General features: G+C 44.3%; 1 protein-coding gene across 2 annotated transcripts in view; it reads left to right on the top strand.

Moving 5' to 3' along the window:
* The window catches only part of FCSK (fucose kinase), a 323,733-nt gene that overhangs the window by 239,446 nt on the left and 69,862 nt on the right, over positions 1-14,425 (top strand). For both annotated transcript variants that reach the window (XM_088446232.1, XM_088446231.1), the window contains exons 20-21: positions 2,041-2,160; positions 7,589-7,776. In XM_088446232.1, the coding sequence (XP_088302358.1) occupies positions 2,041-2,160; positions 7,589-7,776 (308 nt within the window). The remainder of the gene's footprint in view (positions 1-2,040; positions 2,161-7,588; positions 7,777-14,425) is intronic.

Raw genomic sequence — 14,425 nt, 5'->3', positions numbered from 1 at the left:
CCCAGAGCCTCTGTATGGGGCGTGTGTGGTTAGTGTCCCACCCCCCGAGCCTCTATATGGGGCGTGTGTGGGTAGTGTCCCAGCCCAAGACCCTCTATATGGGGCGTGTGTGGTTATTGTCCCACCCCCTGAGCCTCTATATGGGGCGTGTGTGGTTAGTGTCCGACCCCCCGAGCCTCTGTATGGGGTGTGTGTGGTTAGTGTCCCACCCCCAGACCCTCTATATGGGGCGTGTGTGGTTAGTGTCCCACCCCCAGACCCTCTATATGGGGCGTGTGTGGTTAGTGTCCCACCCCCATAGCCTCTGTATGGGGCGTGTGTGGTTAGTGTCCCACCCCCCGAGGCTCTATATGGGGCGTGTGTGGGTAGTGTCCCAGCCCAAGACCCTCTATATGGGGCGTGTGTGGTTATTGTCCCACCCCCTGAGCCTCTATATAGGGCGTGTGTGGTTAGTGTCCCACCCCCCGAGCCTCTGTATGGGGTGTGTGTGGTTAGTGTCCCACCCCCAGACCCTCTATATGGTGCGTGTGTGGTTAGTGTCCCACCCCCAGACCCTCTGTATGGGGCGTGTGTGGTTAGTGTCCCACCCCCAGAACCTCTATATGGGGCGTGTGTGGTTAGTGTCCCACCCCCCGAGCCTCTATATGGGGTGTGTGTGGTTAGTGTCCCACCCCCAGAACCTCTATATGGGGCGTGTGTGGTTAGTGTCCCACCCCCAGAGCCTCTGTATGGGGCGTGTGTGGTTAGTGTCCCACCCCCCGAGCCTCTATATGGGGCGTGTGTGGGTAGTGTCCCACCCCCAGAACCTCTATATGGGGCGTGTGTGGTTAGTGTCCCACCCCCCGAGCCGCCTCTATATGGGGTGTGTGTGGTTAGTGTCCCACCCCCCGAGCCTCTATATGGGGTGTGTGTGGTTAGTGTCCCACCCCCCGAGCCTCTGTAAGGGGCGTGTGTGGTTAGTGTCCCACCCCCAGAACCTCTATATGGGGCGTGTGTGGGTAGTGTCCCACCCCCAGAGCCTCTGTATGGGGCGTGTGTGGTTAGTGTCCCAGCCCCCGAGCCTCTGTATGGGTCGTGTGTGGTTAGTGTCCCACCCCCAGACCCTCTATATGGGGCGTGTGTGGTTAGTGTTCCACCCCCAGACCCTCTATATGGGGCGTGTGTGTTTAGTGTCCCACCCCCAGAGCCTCTGTATGGGGCGTGTGTGGTTAGTGTCCTACCCCCCGAGCCTCTATATGGGGCGTGTGTGGGTAGTGTCCCACCCCCAGACCCTCTATATGGGGCGTGTGTGGTTAGTGTCCCACCCCCAGACCCTCTATATGGGGCGTGTGTGGGTAGTGTCCCAGCCCAAGACCCTCTATATGGGGCGTGTGTGGTTAGTGTCCCACCCCCAGAGCCTCTATATGGGGCGTGTGTGGTTAGTGTCCCACCCCCAGAGCCTCTGTATGGGGCGTGTGTGGTTAGTGTCCCACCCCCAGACCCTCTATATGGGGCGTGTGTGGTTAGTGTCCCACCCCCAGAGCCTCTGTATGGGGCGTGTGTGGGTAGTGTCCCACCCCCAGACCCTCTATATGGGGTGTGTGTGGTTAGTGTCCCAGCCCCCGCGCCTCTGTATGGGGCGTGTGTGGTTAGTGTCCCAGCCCCAGACCCTCTATATGGGGTGTGTGTGGTTAGTGTCCCAGCCCCCGAGCCTCTGTATGGGCCGTGTGTGTGTAGTGTCCCACCCCCAGAGCCTCTGTATGGGCCGTGTGTGTGTAGTGTCCCACCCCCCGAGCCTCTATATGGGGCGTGTGTGGTTAGTGTCCCACCCCCCGAGCCTCTATATGGGGCGCGTGTGGGCTTGTCTAGTACAATGTGCGTCTGTATGGGGTGCGCTCAGTACAGTGAGGTCTATCTGTACGTGGGGTGTCTGTACAATGATAGAGAAGTATGGGCAATGATGTGGTCATACAGGGGTCTTACAGTTCCGTGCAGTGTGACTCCTGTCTGGGGTCTGTCATACAATCCTGTACCAGGTGATAGAGGTGCCGTCTCCTGCAGGTACCAGCAGCATCCTGGCGGGGGCAGTCATGGCGGTGCTGTATGAGGCATCAGGAAGGTCAGCAGATGCAGAGTCCCTGATCCACGCCGTTCTACACCTGGAGCAGGTCCTGACCACAGGTAATCGCCCACCATAGCGGCCATTTGTGCCCGACATGAGACTGAAGGCTCCTCTTTTACTTCACAGTCCATCGGGGACACAGGCAGAGACCATAGGTATAGGGTGGAGCAGGAGGAGTCCGGGCACAAACTAGTTAAGCTTCTTCTCCCAGCAGCCCCGACGCCCCCCCCCTCCTATACCCCGGCCCCCCCCCCCTCCCCTCCTATACCCGGCCCCGACCCCCCCCTCCTATACCCGTCCCTGACCCCCCTCCTATACCCGGCCCCGGACCCCCCCCCCCTCCCCTCCTATACCCGGCCCCCAGCCTCAGGCTCTGCAGTCTGTGCTGCTTTTACTTTATTTCATCTATTTATTTCTATGAGTGCGCATCGCTAGGCGTCCTATAGGAATCCCGCACTGCCGCTCCACCGAACCCCTGCACCGGCGGCCACAGCACTGGCGAGCGGGTCAGTGACTTCGGCTCGGGAGCACGGACGGTGCTCAAATGTAAGAGAGGCGGTGGCTGATGCCCACCGGCGGTGCTGACGGCATTGGTCCAGGCCGTCTGGAGCCTCCACTAGACCACCAGGGCACATGCAATTGTGGTCTAGCAGCAGCCATTGCCCTGGGGGATCTGTTTCAGCTAGGGGAGGTAAGCTCTGCCCATTCAGCCGCTCCCTCACTGCGACAGCCATGCCACAGGGATTCTCCATCCTCTCTGTCCTCCCAACTGAGACTGAAGCAGGCCCAGGTTACAATGGCCACTCAGTGTCCGTCTCCGGAGAGCAGTAATGGGCTCCTGTCTCCCTGTATATCTCCCTCTGAGGTCTGGTCATACATTAAGCTCCTTCCTACCGAGTGGGGATTGGATTGTTGAGCATTATCTGCCCATTGTTATAGCATTGGTTGTGTCTGTGAGCAGGTATTTGTGCTCAGGAGTACATTTTACACATTATGACCACCTCCTACATTAGACGTAAGCAGCGCGTAGCCCATGAAGTACGTCACGTGCCGTGCGCTGGCCTGGTGGGTGTATAAGGTGTGCGATAGGCCGTCTGCACACATATCACTCGTTGCCGTCATAGGTAAAAGGGGCGATTTATCCGAGTTGCAATAAGGGATGATTATTGGCTTTCGGGCCAAGAGTGGCCGTATTTCTGACACAGTGCAGTTGTTCTGTTCGCGTGCTGCTGTGGTGAAGGTGTATTGCGACTTGACAAATGGCCCCATTGCGAATAACAGACGTGGAAACTGCGCAGCACCACATGCCATTGATGTGAGAGGTGAATGTTGGTTACGAAGGTACGTGAGGGCCGACCGACGTGCTACAGCGGAGCAGCTCACCGTCAAAATGAACCTGGAGGCCACCAGACGTGTGTCTAAAACGACAGTTTAGTGAACCCTGATGCGTATGGGGCTCCGAAGCAAACGGATGGTCACTGCGCCTGTGCTAACGAAGGTGCATCGGCAGAAAAGGCTTCAATTTCACGCCTGAATCGGAATTGGACCTCCGCTGATTGGCGAAGGGTTGTCTTCTCCTATGAGTCATGTTTTCTGCTTCATAGAACGGATGGACGTTGGCGTGTCAGGCGAGAAACGTCGGAGAACAAACACCCTGCGACCATTGCTGGAACACCACAAGATGGTGGTGGCAGCGTTATGGTCTGGGGAATATTTTCATGGCAGTCTCTGGGCCCACTCATCCATGTAGAAGGCACCCTCAGCCGATTTGGGTATGAATCCATCCTTGCAGAGCACGTACACCCATACATGCTGATTGTCTTCCCTGAGGCGGATGGGATCTTCCAGCAAGACAATGCGACATGTCACACGGCTAGTAATGTCTGACAGTGGTTGGACGAGCACAACCCAGACTTCCACGTACTTCCCTGGCCCCCTAATTCCCCGGACTTGAACCCAATTAGAGCATCTGTGGGACCACCTTTTTCGTTGTGTTCACTCTATGGATTCTCCACCACGCTCCCTCCAGCAGCTGTGGGATGCATTGCAGTCAGCATGGCTCCAGATACCTGTGGGAACCTGCCAGCACCTTACTGAGTCACCCCCAGCCCGTCTAGCTGCTGTCCGTGACTCAACTATGTATTTCTCACCTGTTTTCTAATTTTCTAAGTTTAGTAAATCCCTCATCTGTAGTCCCCATTTTATGTGTGGTGAGGTCACATTCACTGCACTCCCCCTTTTATTGCACACAGTAGGTTACCTAGCTGGTGTGTGGGGACTTCCCTGGATTGCGATACCAGGTTTTCCAAGGGCAAAGAACCCAGGGATGGGGGTGCTTCAGTGCTGTGTAACTGCAGGACTTGTACCTCTGTACTTTATCCTCTGTACCACCATGGGCTCTGTGTCAGTCAGCCATGACTTCCACCTGGAACCGGCCTGGACCACCTCTCTTATAGGTAAGGTGCAGTTGGCTAAGGGCTAGTGCTGCAGTGCCAGTGTGTCCATCACACAGACTGGCAACCCCAGGACCTGCTCCCCTACTAGTATCCCTACCGGGGCCTAGCTGGGTGCCTTATAGCATTCTGCCTTAGGAGCCATGGATCCAGCCCTTCTCGCGTTAAGTGCAGGTGTCTGCATCTTTCCCGCTGAGGTTAGACAGGAACCGCACCTCAGGTGCCAGTCTAGATAGTGCCGCGACCCTGTCCAGTAATAATTCTGAGTCTGAAGTTACTCCGCTCACTGGGACATTATGTCTAATATTTCAGGCGAGACCTTCGTCTATCCCATAGTGCAGCTAGATGTAGTCGCCCGGTGTAACAGGATAAGAGCTGTTCTTCACTTCAAAGATGCCACCACCCTGAACACACCTGAAATCGTCTGATCTCAGAAGCTAAGTAGGGTCAGGCCTGGTTAGTACTTGGACCGCCTGGGAATAGCAGGTGCGGGTGGCTACTGACCCATAAGGCTAGCGCTTTGGTTTTCAAGCTTCGGTCGACGATTTCTGCAGAATTCCCGTCTGTTGCGCAGCGAGGGGACCTTCTACGGAGGGCCCACCCCAATAGGCACCTCCAGGGTTCTAAGTGCATTGCCTCCTTCAGTTCCCTACCTGCTGTGGACTGGGCATACTGAGACACCTCCTCAGTGGAAGCTCACATGGCCCGCCTAGTCAAAAACGCTTCCCTTCCTAGTCCAAATATGGCGTTCCTTGGGATCCAACGGACAGGACAATGAAACTTCCCTCAAGAGGGACTTATATTCTGCAGACGCTATCGCTCATCCAGTCCTGACTTCTGCTTAAGTAGCTAAAGCCATTGGAGGTTGGATGGATGCTCTTCAGAGAGCCTCAGCTCAGTCCCCATTGGAACGAGCTGCGTCAGGTGTCAAGGATAGTTCTCCATAGGTGGCCTCTTATATAGGAGAAGCAACAATAGCTACTGGTGTCCTGACTTCAGGATGTCGGCATCCTCGGTGGTGGTTAGACGAGCTCTCTGGCTTAATTTCTGGCGCGCTGACTTATACCCCTTTCACATCGCAAAAGTAACCCAAGTCGGGGTGCAGTGTGAACGCGCCAACAGAAAAATTGCCGGGTCCGGCGACTCGGCATTTCAACCCTGCAACCGACCAGCGTCGAACTCGGGAACAAGCCGGGTTAATGTGCAGTGTGAACGGGTCCAACTCGGGAGTCGGCAAACAACGCTGATTGGATGTTGATGGGTCTCACTTGATGATGCCAGCAGGGGGACACACAGGCAGCACACTGCAGACAACAGCATTCCAGCAGTCTAAAAGGGGTTAATACCACTACAACAGTGATTCCCAACCTCGGTCCTCAAGGCACACTGACATTCCTGGTTTTAGTGATATCCATACTAAAGCACAGATGTTTAAATCAATATAACTGAGGTACTATTCAAGTCACCTGTGCTCAAGTATGGCTATCCTTAAATCCTGGACTGTTAGTGTGCCTTGAGGACCGTGATTGGGAACCCCTGCACTACAGTGATGGTTAATTGGAGTGATGAAGAAGTGACCCGTACACTATACTGCCAGAAGCTGCCTCCATGCTCTCACTGGCTGAGTCTCATAGAGGTAAAGCACAAACCCAGGGCTACACAGTGATAATGCATCAGCCATGATCCCTGCAATGCTGTGAGCAGTCCCCATTCCTCCCTTGTGTTCCCTTAAGTGACCTTATCTTTCTGAGCCTGGAAAAGACCATTTTTAATTACATCCATAGGGTTTTACATGGCTGACCCGGGTTCAGTGTGAACAGGGCCAACCCTGGTCGAAGGTGCAGTGTGAAAGGGGTCTGACCCAGGTTGCAGCCAGGTTGGACCTGTGTTCAAAATACCGGGTCAGAGCCAGGTTTGCGATGTGACAGGGGTATCAGACTTTAGGAAGGCCATAGGGGCTCTTCTGCTTTCAGATCATTTGCTGAGATCCTGTTTTGGACAGGATTGTAGCTACAATGACGGCGTCCAGGACAGCCTACCTCCCTTCTGTGACCTAGGTCACGAACTTCTCATTTTCGCTCCTTTCCTTGGAGTGTTTCTCAGTGGATCATTGTTCTTTCCCTCCACATTGTGGGTTTTTCACTTGGACCGGGCTGTTCTTTGAATTTGCTTAGGCTACCTTCCTACGGTGGTCTCTCGGTTTCTCATCACCCAAGACTGTTTGGTCCCTGTGTTTCAGGCACCTATTTTTCTATGGAGGAGGCCTCTTTGGATTGTGCCGCCCTCTGGATCTATGTGGTTAGGTCTCGATCCCGTTTGTCCTCTATGTATTTCGTAAATGGGACTTAGCCAGTTGGCCCCGTTTGATTCCCGTCACGCTTCAGCGATGGCGGTCCTTCCTGTTCCGTCTTTACAGTCTGATCTTTTCACTGGATTGGTGGGTACTTCTCGGGTGGCTCGCCAGCGGTGCCTCGGCTGAGCAGCTTCATAAAGAGGCCCTATGGTCGTTCACCCATACCTTCTTCCGGTTATGTTAATTTGACACCTTCACTGCTGCGGACGCGGTTTTTGGCCGAAGGGGTTCTCAGTGCTACTCCGGCTTGTCCCCTCCCGTAATGGGATTGCTTTGGGACGTCCCATGGTCTTTGTCTGTGTCCCCTATGGACTGTAAAGAAGAAGAAAAGAGGACTTATGTCTTACCTGGTTAGGACCTTTTCTTCAAACTCCATAGGGGACACAGGCCGCCCACCCTGACGCCACGGGCTAACAGGGTTTTTTTTACTCTGCTTCCAGTCCTCCTTTAGCGTTTTTGGGTGTTGGACTAGTATGTGTAGGTCAGTCTTCCTTCTCCTCTTGGGCTTGCTAACTTAAATGGCCTGCCTGAGGCTGGGGCCGGGCAAAGAAGTTTAACTTGTTGTTGCCCGGACTCCTCCTGCTCCACCCTATACCCATGGTCTCTGCCTGTGTCCCCGATGGAGTTCGAAGAAAAGGACTTGACCAGGTAAGACACAAGTCCTCTTATTTCTGCTCGCAGGCGGTGGTTGGCAGGACCAGGTCGGAGGGCTGATTCCAGGAGTGAAAATTGGACGTTCTGCTCCTAAGCTCCCCCTTCAAGTACAGGTTGAGCGTATTGAGCTGCCTAAAGGGTTTTTGGAGGTGTTAAACCAACATCTACTCCTGGTCTATACTGGAAAGACTCGCCTGGCACGCAATCTGCTGCAGGTAATATACCCGTGCTGTACTGTAGGGTTCTTCCTTTCATGTCAGTGTGGCTCTAAGCCCTAGGAGTGTTTTCTATATTCATGGTTTCCTTCAATATGGCCGGTGCTAGATGAACCTGAGCGAAAGCTTTAACTCTGCTTCTCATGGACTTTAGTATACTTATCCATTATTTGTCTTCTTTTTTTTTTAAATCAGAAGGAGTAACGGTGCACACATGGTACGATATAACAGGATGATATGAACGATAACGTTATCGATCATATTGTCCTGTTTTTGGGCCCTTCCAACCCCCAAACGACAGTCTATGCGCAGGCCAACCTGGTCAATATCGGTTAGCCTGGTTACTATAGGAAACCGCGATCGTCAATTGTGGGTCATTATAGTTGTTTGGGGGTTGGTGCATGTGCTGGATGGTTGATATCGATACATGCAGGACGATCAGACAACGATGTGTGTACGGAGCCTTAGACACATACATACTTATAAGGACGTACAAAAACACAAGTAAGCAAAATATTTGTACAGCAATAGTGAGATAATTCACTGCTATATCCGCAGCATAATCACAGGTGCTAATACTACAAAAAAAACACTTATTCAAACAAGAGCAATAATTCTCTATTGTATCGGCAGAAAAAATGCATTAATCACAAGTTCTGATACTCTGTATAAATCAGCAATGCATCACCAAGATCCAGTATAATCAGCACTTATTTATCAATAATCTAAGCTACAAGTATACCTGTAATCCTTCAGCAGTACTGTACCTTATTCCATATAATCACTACTAATCTATCAATTATCACAAGTACACATGTAATCCTTCAGCAGTACTGTACCTTATTCTATATAATCACTACTAATCTATCAATTATCACAAGTACACATGTAATCCTTCAGCAGTACTGTACCTTATTCCATATAATCACTACTAATCTATCAATTATCACAAGTACACATGTAATCCTTCAGCAGTACTGTACCTTATTCTATATAATCACTACTAATCTATCAATTATCACAAGTACACATGTAATCCTTCAGCAGTACTGTACCTTATTCTATATAATCACTACTAATCTATCACAAGTACACGTGTAATCCTTCAGCAGTACTGTACCTTATTCCATATAATCACTACTAATCTATCAATTATCACAAGTACACATGTAATCCTTCACCAGTACTGTACCTTATTCTATATAATCACTACTAATCTATCAATTATCACAAGTACACATGTAATCCTTCACCAGTACTGTACCTTATTCTATATAATCACTACTAATCTATCAATTATCACAAGTACACATGTAATCCTTCACCAGTACTGTACCTTATTCTATATAATCACTACTAATCTATCAATTATCACAAGTACACGTGTAATCCTTCAGCAGTACTGTACCTTATTCTATATAATCACTACTAATCTATCAATTATCACAAGTACACATGTAATCCTTCAGCTGTACCTTATTCTATATAATCACTACTAATCTATCAATTATCACAAGTACACATGTAATCCTTCACCAGTACTGTACATTATTCTATATAATCACTACTAATCTATCAATTATCACAAGTACACATGTAATCCTTCAGCAGTACTGTACATTATTCTATATAATTACTACTAATCTATCAATTATCACAAGTACACCTGTAATCCTTCAGCAGTACTGTATCTTATTCTATATAATCACTACTAATCTATCAATTATCACAAGTACACATGTAATCCTTCAGCAGTACTGTATCTTATTCCATATAATCACTACTAATCTATCAATTATCACAAGTACACATGTAATCCTTCAGCAGTACTGTACCTTATTCCATATAATCACTACTAATCTATCACAAGTACACATGTAATCCTTCACCAGTACTGTACCTTATTCCATATAATCACTACTAATCTATCAATTATCACACGTACACATGTAATCCTTCAGCTGTACTGTACCTTATTCTATATAATCACTACTAATCTATCAATTATCACAAGTACACATGTAATCCTTCACCAGTACTGTATTTTATTCCATATAATCACTACTAATCTATCAATTATCACAAGTACACATGTAATCCTTCACCAGTACTGTATCTTATTCCATATAATCACTACTAATCTATCAATTATCACAAGTACACATGTAATCCTTCAGCTGTACTGTATCTTATTCTATATAATCACTACTAATCTATCAATTATCACAAGTACACATGTAATCCTTCACCAGTACTGTATCTTATTCCATATAATCACTACTAATCTATCAATTATCACAAGTACACATGTAATCCTTCACCAGTACTGTATCTTATTCTATATAATCACTACTAATCTATCAATTATCACAAGTACACATGTAATCCTTCAGCAGTACTGTACCTTATTCTATATAATCACTACTAATCTATCAATTATCACAAGTACACATGTAATCCTTCAGCAGTACTGTACCTTATTCCATATAATCACTACTAATCTATCAATTATCACAAGTACACATGTAATCCTTCACCAGTACTGTACCTTATTCTATATAATCACTACTAATCTATCAATTATCACAAGTACACATGTAATCCTTCAGCAGTACTGTACCTTATTCCCTATAATCACTACTAATCTATCAATTATCACACGTACACATGTAATCCTTCAGCAGTACTGTACCTTATTCCATATAATCACTACTAATCTATCAATTATCACACGTACACATGTAATCCTTCAGCAGTACTGTACCTTATTCTATATAATCACTACTAATCTATCAATTATCACAAGTACACGTGTAATCCTTCACCAGTACTGTACCTTATTCTATATAATCACTACTAATCTATCAATTATCACAAGTACACATGTAATCCTTCACCAGTACTGTACCTTATTCTATATAATCACTACTAATCTATCAATTATCACAAGTACACATGTAATCCTTCACCAGTACTGTACCTTATTCTATATAATCACTACTAATCTATCAATTATCACAAGTACACATGTAATCCTTCACCAGTACTGTACCTTATTCTATATAATCACTACTAATCTATCAATTATCACAAGTACACGTGTAATCCTTCAGCAGTACTGTACCTTATTCTATATAATCACTACTAATCTATCAATTATCACAAGTACACATGTAATCCTTCAGCTGTACCTTATTCTATATAATCACTACTAATCTATCAATTATCACAAGTACACATGTAATCCTTCACCAGTACTGTACATTATTCTATATAATCACTACTAATCTATCAATTATCACAAGTACACATGTAATCCTTCAGCAGTACTGTACCTTATTCTATATAATCACTACTAATATATCAATTATCACAAGTACACCTGTAATCCTTCAGCAGTACTGTATCTTATTCTATATAATCACTACTAATCTATCAATTATCACAAGTACACATGTAATCCTTCAGCAGTACTGTATCTTATTCCATATAATCACTACTAATCTATCAATTATCACAAGTACACATGTAATCCTTCAGCAGTACTGTACCTTATTCCATATAATCACTACTAATCTATCACAAGTACACATGTAATCCTTCACCAGTACTGTACCTTATTCCATATAATCACTACTAATCTATCAATTATCACACGTACACATGTAATCCTTCAGCTGTACTGTACCTTATTCTATATAATCACTACTAATCTATCACAAGTACACGTGTAATCCTTCACCAGTACTGTACCTTATTCTATATAATCACTACTAATCTATCAATTATCACAAGTACACATGTAATCCTTCACCAGTACTGTATCTTATTCCATATAATCACTACTACTCTATCAATTATCACAAGTACACATGTAATCCTTCACCAGTACTGTATCTTATTCCATATAATCACTACTAATCTATCAATTATCACAAGTACACATGTAATCCTTCAGCTGTACTGTATTTTATTCTATATAATCACTACTAATCTATCAATTATCACAAGTACACATGTAATCCTTCACCAGTACTGTATCTTATTCTATATAATCACTACTAATCTATCAATTATCACAAGTACACATGTAATCCTTCAGCAGTACTGTACCTTATTCTATATAATCACTACTAATCTATCAATTATCACAAGTACACATGTAATCCTTCAGCAGTACTGTACCTTATTCCATATAATCACTACTAATCTATCAATTATCACAAGTACACATGTAATCCTTCACCAGTACTGTACCTTATTCTATATAATCACTACTAACCTATCAATTATCACAAGTACACATGTAATCCTTCAGCAGTACTGTACCTTATTCCCTATAATCACTACTAATCTATCAATTATCACACGTACACATGTAATCCTTCAGCAGTACTGTACTTTATTCCATATAATCACTACTAATCTATCAATTATCACACGTACACATGTAATCCTTCAGCAGTACTGTACCTTATTCTATATAATCACTACTAATCTATCAATTATCACAAGTACACGTGTAATCCTTCACCAGTACTGTACCTTATTCCATATAATCACTACTAATCTATCACAAGTACACATGTAATCCTTCACCAGTACTGTACCTTATTCTATATAATCACTACTAATCTATCAATTATCACAAGTACACATGTAATCCTTCACCAGTACTGTACCTTATTCCATATAATCACTACTAATCTAGCAATTATCACAAGTACACATGTAATCCTTCACCAGTACTGTATCTTATTCCATATAATCACTACTAATCTATCACAAGTACACATGTAATCCTTCACCAGTACTGTACCTTATTCTATATAATCACTACTAATCTATCAATTATCACAAGTACACATGTAATCCTTCACCAGTACTGTACCTTATTCTATATAATCACTACTAATCTATCAATTATCACAAGTGCACATGTAATCCTTCACCAGTACTGTACCTTATTCTATATAATCACTACTAATCTATCAATTATCACAAGTACACATGTAATCCTTCAGCAGTACTGTACCTTATTCCCTATAATCACTACTAATCTATCAATTATCACAAGTACACATGTAATCCTTCACCAGTACTGTATCTTATTCCATATAATCACTACTAATCTATCAATTATCACAAGTACACGTGTAATCCTTCACCAGTACTGTATCTTATTCCATATAATCACTACTAATCTATCAATTATCACAAGTACACATGTAATCCTTCAGCAGTACCTTATTCTATATAATCACTACTAATCTATCAATTATCACAAGTACACATGTAACCCTTCAGCAGTACTGTACCTTATTCTATATAATCACTACTAATCTATCAATTATCACAAGTACACATGTAATCCTTCACCAGTACTGTATCTTATTCCATATAATCACTACTAATCTATCAATTATCACAAGTACACATGTAATCCTTCAGCAGTACCTTATTCTATATAATCACTACTAATCTATCAATTATCACAAGTACACATGTAATCCTTCAGCGGTACTGTATCTTATTCTATATAATCACTACTAATCTATCAATTATCACAAGTACACATGTAATCCTTCAGTTGTACTGTACCTTATTCTATATAATCACTACTAATCTATCACAAGTACACATGTAACCCTTCAGCAGTACTGTACCTTATTCTATATAATCACTATTAATCTATCAATTATCACAAGTACACGTGTAATCCTTCAGCAGTACTGTACCTTATTCCATATAATCACTACTAATCTATCAATTATCACACGTACACATGTAATCCTTCAGCAGTACTGTACCTTATTCTATATAATCACTACTAATCTATCAATTATCACACGTACACATGTAATCCTTCAGCAGTACTGTACCTTATTCCATATAATCACTACTAATCTATCAATTATCACAAGTACACATGTAATCCTTCAGCTGTACTGTACCTTATTCTATATAATCAGTACTAATCTATCAATTATCACAAGTACACGTGTAATCCTTCAGCAGTACTGTACCTTATTCCATATAATCACTACTAATCTATCAATTATCACAAGTACACATGTAATCCTTCAGCAGTACTGTACCTTATTCTATATAATCACTACTAATCTATCAATTATCACAAGTACACATGTAATCCTTCAGCAGTACTGTACCTTATTCTATATAATCACTACTAATCTATCAATTATCACAAGTACACATGTAATCCTTCAGCAGTTCTGTATCTTATTCTATATAATCACTACTAATCTATCAATTATCACACGTACACATGTAATCCTTCAGCAGTACTGTACCTTATTCTATATAATCACTACTAATCTATCAATTATCACACGTACACATGTAATCCTTCACCAGTACTGTACCTTATTCTATATAATCACTACTAATCTATCAATTATCACAGGTACACATGTAATCCTTCAGCAGTACCTTATTCTATATAATCACTACTAATCTATCAATTATCACAAGTACACATGTAATCCTTCAGCAGTACTGTATCTTATTCCTTATAATCACTACAAATCTATCAATTATCACAAGTACACATGTAATCCTTCAGCAGTACTGTACCTTATTCTATATAATCACTACTAATCTATCAATTATCACAAGTACACATGTA

Source organism: Taudactylus pleione, unplaced genomic scaffold (assembly GCF_031769625.1).
Source record: "Taudactylus pleione unplaced genomic scaffold, aTauple2 ptg000394l, whole genome shotgun sequence".
Taxonomy (NCBI): domain Eukaryota; kingdom Metazoa; phylum Chordata; class Amphibia; order Anura; family Myobatrachidae; genus Taudactylus; species Taudactylus pleione.
Note: the sequence above shows the minus strand (reverse complement) of the source record. Positions and strands in the feature narration are given on the sequence as shown.